Source organism: Sprattus sprattus (assembly GCF_963457725.1).
Source record: "Sprattus sprattus genome assembly, chromosome: 3".
Classification (NCBI taxonomy): domain Eukaryota; kingdom Metazoa; phylum Chordata; class Actinopteri; order Clupeiformes; family Clupeidae; genus Sprattus; species Sprattus sprattus.
In genome coordinates this window covers 49,229,414-49,241,913 of record NC_137922.1, presented here as the reverse complement: position 1 = coordinate 49,241,913, position 12,500 = coordinate 49,229,414, and the positions used below count along the sequence as shown (strand labels likewise).

Genomic DNA, 12,500 nt, shown 5'->3' with positions numbered 1-12,500 from the left:
GAACCGCTGACCAAACCCCTTTGGCCCTGCTAACCCGTGCCAAGGGCCAAGACAGCCCCACCATATGGGAGCCCGGGGCTATGCCACATTAAACACAGCCACAGTGCCACACACACACACACACACACACACACACACAACAAACTGCCCTTCGGTCCAAAGACGGATACACGGCAGGCCCCCCGCCCCCGAGTTCACACACCTGTGAGCCAGAAAAACGCTTAACCACCACAAACGCTTGTGCCTTTCCTCCCGACAAGGGCTGTATGTTATGGTTTGACCCTTGGGTCTTATCTGATGATAGACATAGGGACCAAAATGATTGTTGGAGAGAAAACTGCAGTGTGTGGACCAGTGGCGTAATGTAGGTGGTGCAGGCTATTATTACGGGCCCTAGTCAGTGGCGTAAGGCAGTGGTTCCCAAACATTTTACAGTCCCGTCCCCCATGTTTGTAACCACCACCGCAGCCATGCCCCCTCCCCCTGCCCAGATATTCAGCCTACAACACTTAAAACTGTGAAATTGTCAGGGTATGTCACTAACCGCCACCGCTAAGCCCCTCCCCCTGCGCAGATTTTTTTCTTGGGCACGAAAACCCCCCGCTACAGGCCCCCAAAACCCAAGGGCCCAGGGGCCCAGGTGCAGCCGTAACTGCTGCACCCCCTATAGTTACGACCCTGGTGTGGACATCATGTTTTGTTCTGATTTCCTTGTAAGCCCCTAGTCCCAGCTTGGGCTGGCCGTACACTCTTATCCTAGTTTGTCAAGGCTTTCTCACCTCTAGAACAAACCCAGAGGAGTGGGACTTACCTTCTGAAGGTAGAGGATTAGACCCTTTAGAACCGCGTAGAACGTTTTCCATCCTCTCTTGCCACGTGGCGCTGACATAACATCAACACAAAAACACAGGAACAGGAAAGGAGAACAAGGATGATGCATTTCTTTAACAGACTAAAAATGTTAATACTGATACATACACTGACATAACCAAGAACGTTACAATTCATCTTTAAAAACAAACCAAACTGACCATTTTGTAATATACATACACCCAATATACATGCAGAGTTATGTCAATATTTATTCCACTTCTACATACAGATAACTAAACCCACTTAATCATTTGAGGTCTACCCAAAATGTGAAAAAGTCTTGCCCAAACACAGTGCTGTCACACTTAATGTATTCATTAAGGAGGTAACCTAGTTAAAGTCGTAAAGCTCTTCCTTAGCTTTCCTCCCTCTCAGGCTCTCGTTCTTAGCTTTCCGCCCTCACAGTCTCTCTTCCTCAGCATCCCTCTCAGCCTCTCTTCTTAGCTTTCCTCCCTCTCAGTCTTGAAGATGCTGAGCACAGCATGGAGCCAACTTATCACACCATCAGCACTAGTTAATTTAACCCACATCAAAACACATGGATCTCTCATCTCTCATCTTCAGCCCAACACAGTTCATGATTGTTGGTCAATAATAACACAACGTCGAAAGCAAATGCAAATACATACATACATTACAATCTTAAACATGTATGTAGCATATGAATGTATTGCAGAAGCCTATGCACAATACCAAGGCAGCCATGTCTACATTATATAAGTGACATGGACATAGATTCAACTTAGTTTGTATGGGTTTTCAAAATCAGACCAAATATGCTTGCTCAGTGAATGATACTGTAAATGTGATAATGTATATGTGGAAATTTGGCATGTGGATATATATGTTTTATGGAAGTGTGTGTGTGTATACAGTGGGGAAAATAAGTATTTGAACCCCTGCCGACTTCGCAAGTTTGGCCACTTGCAAAGAAATGTGTGATCTAGAATTTTAATGGTAGGTGTATTTTAACAGTGAGAAACAGAATATCAACAAAAAAAATTCAGAAAACTGGATTTTATAAGATTTATGACTATTTGCATTTGATGCAAAAAATAAGTATTTGAACCCCCAAGCAAACAGCAAGAATTCTGGCTCCCAATGGCCAGTTATGTGCCCAAAAAGCACACAGATTAGTCCTCATTAGGTCTAACCAGGTATACCTGATCTCAACTGGTGACCTGTATAAAAGAAACCTGTCCAAAGAATCATACTTCACACCTTCAACCTCACCACCATGGGCACGACCAAAGAGCTGTCCAAGGACGTCAGAGATAATATTGTAGACCTGCACAAGGCTGGAATGGGCTACAAAACCACCGGCAAGCAGCTTGGTGAGAAGCAGATAACTATTGGTGCGATTATTCATAAATGGAAGCAACACCAAACAACTGTCACCCGCTCTAGGTCTGGGGCTCCATGCAAGATATCCCCTCGTGCGGAATCAGTGATCATTCAAAAGGTGCAGAATAACCCCAGAACTACACAGGGGGAGCTTGTGAATGATCTCAAGGCAGCTGGGACCAGAGTCACCAAGAAAACCATTGGCAACACACCACGCCGTAATTTTTTGAAGTACTGCAGCACTCGCAAGGTCCCCCTGCTCAAGGAAGCGCATGTACAGGGCCATCTGAAGTTTACCATTGCACACTTGAATGATTCTAGGGAGGATTGGGAGACAGAATGTGGTCAGATGATACCAAAATCAAGCTCTTTGGCATCAACTCGACTTGCCGTGTTTGACAGGGGGGGGAATGCTGAATATGACCCCAAGAGTACATCATACCCACCATCAAGCATGGAGGTGGAAACATTATGCTTTGGGGCTGTTTCTCTGCCAAGGGTACAAGTCGACTCCACCGCATCAAGGGGACTATGGATGGGGCCATGTAATGTGGAATATTGGGCTTGAACCTCATTCCCTCATTCCCTCCCATTGAAAACACAACCTTAAAGATTTGGAGAGGATCTGGAAAGAGGAGTGGACCAAAATCCCTCCTGAGATGTTTGTAAACCTGGTGACCAACTACAAGAAACGTCTGACGTCTGTGCTTGCCAATAAGGGTTATTCCACCAAGTACTAAGTCATTTTTGTCAGTCAGTTTTGGGGGTTCAAATACTTATTTTTTGCATCAAATGCAAATAAAGTCATAAATGTTATAAAATGCATTTTTCTGGATTTTTTTGTTGATATTCTGTTTCTCACAGTTAATATACACCTACCATTACAATTATAGATCACACTTTCTTTGCAAGTGGTCAAACTTGTGAAATCGCAAGGGGTTCAAATACTTATTTTCCCCACTATATATATATATATATATATATATATATATAATATGTATTATAGATGTGTTTGGAATAAGAGTATATACATTATGGTGTGTGACATGACATGACGTGATGCATACTTCTCTTGCCGTCACAGTCGGCGTGGACCTTGCGGATGAGGAAGCCATTCTTGTAGAGCAGGGCTCCAGAGTGGGGAGGGGTTTCAGCACGCGACGACGAGTTGCCACGGCAATCGCCTAGTTCTGAGAATGACTTCCTCAGCTCCTCCTCATCTCTGTGATGACACACACACACACACACACGCAGCGAGAGAGAAAGAGAAATATGTCAACACACCACCATCACATACATATTAAAATGATGCGGCACATCAAGCTATCTTCCACCCTCATTTACAAGCACAAGCAAGATAAGTTCGAACACCCTCCCTCCCTCCCTCCCTCCCCCAACACACACACACACACACACACACACACACACACACACACACATACATAGACCCACACACACACACAGACCCACACAAACACACCCCAAGACACACACACACACACACACACACAGACCCACACACACACACACACACACACACAGATCCACACACACCCCTCAACACACGCACACATATGACAGATGTGTTGGCAGGAGGCTGTTCAGACATGCCCCCCATTAGCTGGCATAAGTGTGATCATTTCCCACCTGTATTCTCCCAGATGAGAGCTGCCAGACGCACACTCATTCATTTATCTCTGTCTGACTGAACACTGCTGGTTTCCCTACACGTGAACTGCTCAGCCCCTTTATACAGCACATTTTGCACATTATTAAAGGCCATCACTATCATCATAATCACCAGCACCACCACTATCATCATAATCACCATCACTATGACAATCGTCATCATCATCATGACTGACATTCTCACTATCATAATCATCATCTTTACCATTATCACTATAACAATCATCATCATCAACACCATCACCATAACAATCACCAATCGACTTGTAGGGGACTTATTAAACCTGGACTGCCAATCACCATTACATTGGACACTAGCTGTAGTGGACCCATGAAGGTTGGGGGAAAAAAGTACTCTGGACTAACTTCCTTTGCTTTGGATTCCCTTCAGACCATAATGTGCATCAAATGATCAGACAGCACTGGGAAAGGAGAACGGCCACAGGACCGAACACCCTCCCTCCCTACCTCCCCCAACACACACACACACACACATAGGCCCACACACACACACACACACACACACCCCAGACCTTCAGACCATAATGATCATCAAAAGATCAGACAGCACTGGGACAGGAAAACGGCCACAGGACCGAACACCCTCCCTCCCTACCTCCCCCAACACACACACAAAAATAGACCCCCACACACACACCCCAGACCATAATGTTCATCAAAAGATCAGACAGCACTGGAAAAGGAGAATGGCCACAGGCAGGTCACCCCCACAAACATGTGACAGGACTGCCAACACCGCCATCACCATTCCTCACCTTTTAAAGGAAATGTGTGGCTGTGATCTGCTTATAGTGTGGACTCCCATGTGTGGCAGTGGGACGGCCCGACCCAACCAGTCACATCTGCGTGCTGACACACACACACACACACACACAAACACAAACACACACACACACACACACACACACGCCCGCGTCATCTGCGCGCCGATTCTTTTTTTCTGAAGACTGAGCGAGGAGCATCATCATCACGCTCATGAAATGAATACTAAGTTGATCACACAGGGAGACAACAGAAAGACACACACACACACACACACACACACACACCCACACACACACACACACTCCTCTCTAGGGCACCTGCAGAAACGCTTTTAAATCCGAAGCAGCAGCTGAAATGCTTTCATCTCTCTGCTCTGGCTGTGATCATCATGTGAAGACACCTGCCTTAAGGAAAACCATCCTCCTTAAAGAGGACAAGAACCGCTGCATTCTCCATTCCTAGTCTCTCTTTTTCATATCTCAAGATCACTTGTTTCCCTCATTCTCTCTCTCTCCCCCCCCTCTCTCTCTCCCTCGTTCTCTCTCGCTCTCTCTCTCTGCTAACGGGCCACTCTCCTTAATCAAAAGCCCCCTGGCATGAAAGTGACAGTATCGATCGTTTTTTCTCCCCTTGCCTTTTTTTCTTGACACGGGTCTGACACACTGGCTGGTCCATGTTGGCTGGTGGAGTGTGTGTGTGTGTGTGTGTGTGTGTGTGCGCGTGTGTGTGTGTGAGAAGCTGGTGTACTCTGGCTCTGACCTGACCATGTAGTGTGTGTGTGTGTGTATTTGTGTGTGTGCGTGTATGAAGCTAGTCAACCCTGGCTCTGACCTGAATGGCGAGTGTGTGTGTGGTGTGTGAGACCTGACTGTGGAGTGTGTGTGTGTGTTGTGTGTTGTGTGGTGTGTGGTGTGTGTGTGTGACCTGACCGTGGAGTGTATGAGTGTGGTGTATGATGTGCGTATGTGCGTGTGACCTGACCGTGGAGTGTATGTGTGTGGTGTGTGGTGTGTGTGACCTGACCGTGGAGTGTGTGTGTGTGTGTGTGGTGTATGGTGTGAGTATGTGTGTGTGTGGTGTGTGTGACCTGACCGTGGAGTGTGTGTGTGTGTGTGTGGTGTATGTAGTGCGTATGTATGTGTGTGTGTGTGTGTGTGTGTGTGTGTGTGTGTGTGTGTGTGTGGTGTGTGTGACCTGACCGTGGAGTGAGTGTGTGGTGTATGGTGTGCGTATGTGTGTGTGTGACCTGACCATGGAGTGTGTGTGTGTGTGTGTGTGTGGTGTATAGTGTGCGTGTGTGTGTGTGTGTGGGGTGTGTGTGACCTGACCGTGGAGTGTGAAATGTGTTAGTGGTCCTGCTGTGGGCCCTGAGCCTTGACTGTGTCTGTCGGTCTGGGGCTCCTGACAGCTCAGGGGCTCCTGGGAAAACGGAGCCCTGTGGCTTTTTAAAGGACAGAGCCTTCCTGTGTGTGTGTGTGTGTGTGTGTGTGTGTGACATGCAAGCGGACAGTGCCATCTGCAGCCTTTCAGATAGAGTCACGCTGATCCGCCTCACCGAGGGAAACGCAGCTGCTGCTTCCCATCAAACCACTGTCTAAAGCTGGTGTGTGTCTGTGTGTGTGAGAGTGTGTGTGTGTGTGAGTGACTGCATGTGTGTGTGTGTGTGTGTTTGTATGAGGCCACTACCATTGAGGTTCAACTGTGAGGATGTGCTGTGTCATTCAATGGATTAAAAAAAAAAAAAAACACATTAAAACACACACATCTCTCCTCCTGTACATTAGTTCAACAGGTAGAGAAGGCAGCAAGGCCAACAGCTTACATCAGAGAAACCACTGGCACATTGAAAAATAGAAAAAGACCTCCCCTCCACTGACCCTACCCTCCCCTGTCAGAGAGAATAAACCTCCACTCCCCTGTCAGAGAGGAGAGCTGTATGAGGGGTGGGGTTCGTCCCTTTAAATGAGCTATTTCAACCACGCATCAACACGTTCTTTCACAGAAGGTAAAAGGTGTTATTTGATTTGAGCTCAAATACAAACCACTATTTGCCAGAATTGAGGACCTTCAATGTCTCCAATATCGAATGAGAAAGAAACATAAAGAAAAGTGTATTGGATGAGATTCACAAACCGTGCCTTTAATGTCACCAAAAACTCAGAACTTTTTATCAGAACTCCATTTTTTTATTCTCTCATTTCATCCCCTGGGCAACGAGCGTAGTTCTCTCATCTCGTTTCCTCTCATCTTGGAGTTCTGGAAGACCTTCTCTAACGAACAACGTCTTAATTAGTCCTATCTGCTGGGCTGCGCGCTCCATAGGAGCCAGCAATCAGAGAGGGCCATGGCCCACATCACCACAGGCTCCCCAGCCACCATGCTCCCTCACTGGGGAACACCAGCCAGCCTCACCCCCTTCTCCACCTCCAGCTCTGGGCGCTAAACATTCCCCTCCATGGCCTCCATGATGAAGGCTTATTACAGGTGGAAGCATGTTGGCTTCATTAGTGATCTGGAGATAAAGGCTTTTCAAATTAACTTTCTATCTTCTTGGATCCAGAGCCCACGGAAGGGAAATATCAAACAGCAATGAGCCAAAATGAACAGGAAGTGTGAGTGCACTGTTGTGTTGTCAGTGAGGCTGGCTGCTGAAGCAATGTAATGACTATGACTAGCTCAAGACACGTCTCATTCACACACTGCAAGGAAGTGACGCTTTCAGGGGGGTTTAAACAGGACCAGGCTCAGAGATACCCCAGGGTTAAATACAGGTCTCTGATAGATATGAACAGTAGTAAACGCGTATTGTTACAGTGTTCTTAAACCATTGTTACTATTCCATGAAATATGCTGTAAGACACTAAATATCACAGTGCGTTTCAGCATTTCAATTCCGTTTTGTAGTCCCATAACCCTAATCCTGACGCTAACCCTAGTACTAACGCTAATCCTGACGCTAACCCTAATCCTGACTCTAACACTAGTGTTAACCGTAATCCCGACTCTAACCCTAATCTTGACTCTAACCCTGGTGCCACCTGATGCTTACCCTAATCTTAGTATCAATGAAGTATGTTCTTCTACATGAAATGTATCAGGGCACTAGAGTTACAATCTAAAGGGGGAATATAAAATGAAAACATCAAATACGTCAGCCTTTGCCAGACATATCTATAACAGCATCACCACCAGCGTTTTACCTAAAAGGTTCATGAACACAGCACAGCACAGCACATAGCTGCGTTTTCCAAAAAATGACAATGACAATGTCACCTTCGAAGGATGCCATTTCCCATAACAAAAATGATGTAATTCTGAATTCTCTTTCAAACATTCCTGACCATTCTATGGTTCTTAAATTAATCAGATATTATACAAACATTCTGTTCAATTTCGGAGGGACTTTTCAATAAAATACCTAAAATAGACATGGAGGACACATACTCCACAGGACCACTGGGAAATACCAGCCTACCTTTAGAATGGCATCAATGTTGTAAGTACAGTACCGTTGTCGTAGTTACATTAAAGGTGCAGTCCTTTATTATAATCGTTACACTTGTCTTCATATTCAGCTAAATCTTCCTCATGTTCTGCTACTTGTCTATGCATTGCGTGTGCACTCAAATCAAAGGATGGTGTTCCCTGCACAGTCCTCTGGCAACCAAAGTGGCTCGGACCGAGCTGTACACTATTCCAGCCAATCAACAGAGTTCCTTCAGGAGCATGAAGGGAAGGGTTGTGTTTGATTGGCTATTGGCTTTAATTACGAAACTTCGTATTGTACCTTTTAGAATAAGGCACAGTTTCAATTTAACAGAACCTTATTGGCAAACCAGCTGTTTATCCAGCTAAATCAACACGTACATCGTTTGTGTTTTTTAGAGAGCACACATAGTAAAGGCCAAAAGTCACGGTCAGACTTATAAAAAATATTAATTATCTGAGAAGATGTAGGGCAGAAATCCAGCCAGCACATGTGTGTTTCTTCTGCATAAGTGTGTTTTGATCTATCTCTGCACAGACTCATTAAGCAGTACGTTTCCATCCTATCAAGAATCAGCACATGTGTGCTTCTTCTGCATAAGTGTGTTTTGATGTATCTATGCACAGACTCATTAAGCAGTACCTTTGCATCCTATTTAGAATCAAAGGGGAAGACCTGCAAATCTGAGGAGACTTCAGCACTCAGCTAACTAGACGCAGTCTCGGGTTTCTGACCACACAGTCAATGATCTGGGCCCTTTGATCTTCAACTCATCACGTACACACTCATACAACAACAAACATACATACAAACAAACAAACAAACAAACCTCACATAACTAAGTAGGACAGGGTCACAAAAGATTTCAGAAAGCTGATACACCTGGTGAGGTTGGCAGGCCCATTCCTACCCTCTACTAAAGGACATCACCAAATTAAAACATGCACTATAAATAGACAGACAGACAAAGAGGGAGGGAGAAGGAGAGAAGGAGAGAGGGAGAGAAGGAGAGAGGGAGAAAGAATGAGAGAAGGAGAGAGAGAGAAAGAGAGAGGGAGAAGGAGAGAGAAGGAAAGAGGGAGAGGGAGAGAGGGAGAGAGAGAGAGAGAGAAAGAGAAACGAGCTCTGAACTCTCCCGTCACCACGGTGATATGAGTGACCAATGGTGAGCGGCGGCAGTTAACCCCGTTCAGAGTGAGGAGCAAAGACTGCGTGAGTGAGAGAGTGAACATGTGGCGTAGTCACGGAGCCTGTTGCCTGGATACCTCCAGCCTGCCTGAAACCCACTCACACTCCGACACAACAGAGGGAGGGAGAGAGAGAGGGATAGAGGGAGGGAGAGAGAGAGGGATAGAGAGAGAGAGAGAGAGTTGGATAGAGAGAGAGAGAGGGGGGTAGAGAGAGTAGGATAGAGATGGAGGGATAAAGGGTGAGAGGAGATGAAAATGATGTATGTGCAGGACATAGAGACAGAAAGTGAGAACTGAATAAGGGTTAGGAGAAGGAAACAGGAAGTGAGAACTGAATAAGGGTCAGGAGAAGGAAACAGGAAAAGAAACAAAGTGAGAACTTATGGGGACTGGTGAGGACAAATTAATGAAAGAAGGAGAGAGAGAGCGAAAGGACAGAGGAGAGAGGTGGAGGAAAGGGGGAGAGAAGTGGAGGGGGGGACAGAGAGAAAGAAAGGTAAAAAAGTGAGGAATAGGGGCATCGGTGAGAGGGAGAAAGAGGGGAGAGGGGGACAGACAGAGAGGGAAAGAGGGGAAGATAGGAGATGGAGACAAAGGGGAGAGGGAGAGAGAGAGAGGGAAGGAGAGAAGAGAGACATGATTGTCAGCTCACAATGAAGTGGGGTGAAGAGGAGAGGGGGACAGAGAAAGAGAGAGAGAGAGAGAGAGAGAGAGAGAGAGAGAGAGAGAGAGACATGGGGACATATGGGGAAGAGGAGACAGAGAAAGAAAAAGAGAGAAAGAGTAAGACAGAGGGAGAAAGAGACAAATGGGAGAGGGGGAGAGAGAGGAGGATGGGAGAGAGACACAGCTCACAGGGCAGTGGGGTGAAGGGTGTAATTATTACACATCATCATGATTAGGTCTGCAGCACAGCATGTTGGGTAGAAAGAGAGATGCATGCTGGGAAGACAGCACTCCCAACTGCACCAGTGGCTAATGAGAACAGGCCACCTCTTTCACACCTGAGCCTCTGATGAGCATTCACACACACACACACACAGACACACACAGACACACACAGACACACACAGACACACACAGACACACACACCATGGTTTCCGCTAGGATTTTTTCTTGCCGGCCTGGCGACCTGAAAAATTCATTTCACTAGACACATTCGTAAGTCACCGGTGCATGTTTCAATGACAATCTATGTTCAGAACGTCAATATAATGTAAACTAATGTACACCTAGGTTGACAAAAGAATAATAACGTCCTCAAATCAGTTTAACTGCTGCTAGGATGTCATCCTGGTGTGGGCATCTGGATGAAGTGTGTGCACCTAAATTCAACATGAATAGATAATGTAAATGTACAAATCTTACCAGTCAGCCATAGTGTAGGCTGCAACTGGAACCTCGCAGCACGACTGTGCTTGATACTACATTACAGACACTCACACTCACACACACACTCTCTCACACACACACACACACACACACACACACACACACACACCATGGTTTCCGCTAGGATTTTCTCTTGCCAGCCTGGTGACCCGAAACAATTCATTTCACTAGACGCATTCGGAACTCACCGGCGCATGTTTCATGACAATCTATGTTCAGAACGTCAATATAATGCAAACTAATGTACACCTAGGTTGACAAAAGAATTCAATTCAATTCAATTCAATTCAATTTTATTTGTATAGCGCCATAACAATACAATTGCCTCTAGGCGCTTAACACAGCCCAGAGCCTAAATGTCCTCAAGTCAGTTTAACTGCTGCTAGGGTGTCATCCTGGTGTGGGCATCTGGATGAAGTGTGGGCACCTAAATTCAACATGAATAGATAATGTGAATGTACAAATCTCACCTGTCAGCCATAGTGTAGGCTGCAACTGGAACATCGCAGCACGACTGTGCTTGATACTACATTACGGACATACAAACACACACACACACAACATTACTGTAAATTAAAGCAATCAAAACACAATCAAGCAGTCCTGCTTAGCAACCGTAGACGTGAAACTAGGCAGAGAACTTATCCAAGAAACTGAAAACGTTTTTGACGAAAAGAGCTACTGCATTGCATTGTTTACTGCTAATAGCTAGGAGGTTGTGAAACCATATTTCTTGTAGCCTATAACCTATGCTGTAAGTTAGAGCCCCCCCCACCCAACAAACACACACATAGGTCTAAACACATATACACCCCCACACCCACCTGTCCCCCCCCCCCACACACACACACAATCATTATCAAAGCAATGGCACTACTAAATGAGAAAAAACGTATAAATATATAATAAATTTGTCAACATCCGCTAAAAGTGGTTTGGGCAAACATAACTGCCCCAGTTAAGTGGGTAAGCCTACTTCTAAGTCTGCATGTGCTGTCACGCTATAGACAGAAACCTAGACATCTGCTGATGTTTCTGATAGATTTCGCCCTCCTCGTAGAAAAAGAACAATTTCCTTGGAAAAATCACCACGACGAGTCTGACAATCAAAATGAGATTTTCTATTCATTAATTGCCACTACTGTGGACGTGGTGAAGGCATTGGAGGGCAGAGCTCAAACTGAAGCTTCAAGGGAGCAATGTGTGTGTGTGTGTGTGTGTATATGTGTGTGTGTGTGTGTGTGTGTGTGTGTGTGTGTGTGTGTGTGTGTGTGTGTGTGTGTGTGTGTGTTGGACTGTAAGCTGAGCAGGAAGCGGTTGGAGTTTGTGGCCTGCACATGATTATTACTGGACATTCTGATTGAAGTGTTGATCAGTTTTTATGTATTTAACCAGAGACAATAAAAAGGTAATTACTGGCTAACCACAACCCTGACCCACATACCAGTCACACATGCAAACCACAGACACACACACAAACATAGAACGGTCACTCGTTCCTGCATGCACACGTGCACACACACAAGTCTGTGTTCTTGTTGTGGTTGTCATTATAACCATTCTGCTTGAAAGGTGATGATTGTACTCAAAGTATGCCCTTTCAAAGTCTGATAGTATGCATCGAATTTACCAACTCTATGTGAGGTAATATATCAAATCATATTGCTTTTCTCTATCACACACACACACACAGACAGAGGTCCCCTCTGTCCTATAAGTCTGCACAGATTTTACCCGA

At 45.5% G+C, this 12,500-nt stretch overlaps 1 protein-coding gene across 1 annotated transcript in view; it reads right to left on the bottom strand.

The window, feature by feature from the left end:
• Positions 1-12,500, bottom strand: part of LOC308362822 (uncharacterized protein) — a gene marked incomplete at its 3' end in the record, with an annotated part of 79,953 nt that overhangs the window by 7,866 nt on the left and 59,587 nt on the right. Inside the window, exons 11-12 of the mRNA XM_080835550.1 lie at positions 3,285-3,439; positions 812-882 (exon numbers count right to left, since the gene is read on the bottom strand). Coding sequence (XP_080691676.1) covers positions 812-882; positions 3,285-3,439 — 226 coding nt within the window. The remainder of the gene's footprint in view (positions 1-811; positions 883-3,284; positions 3,440-12,500) is intronic.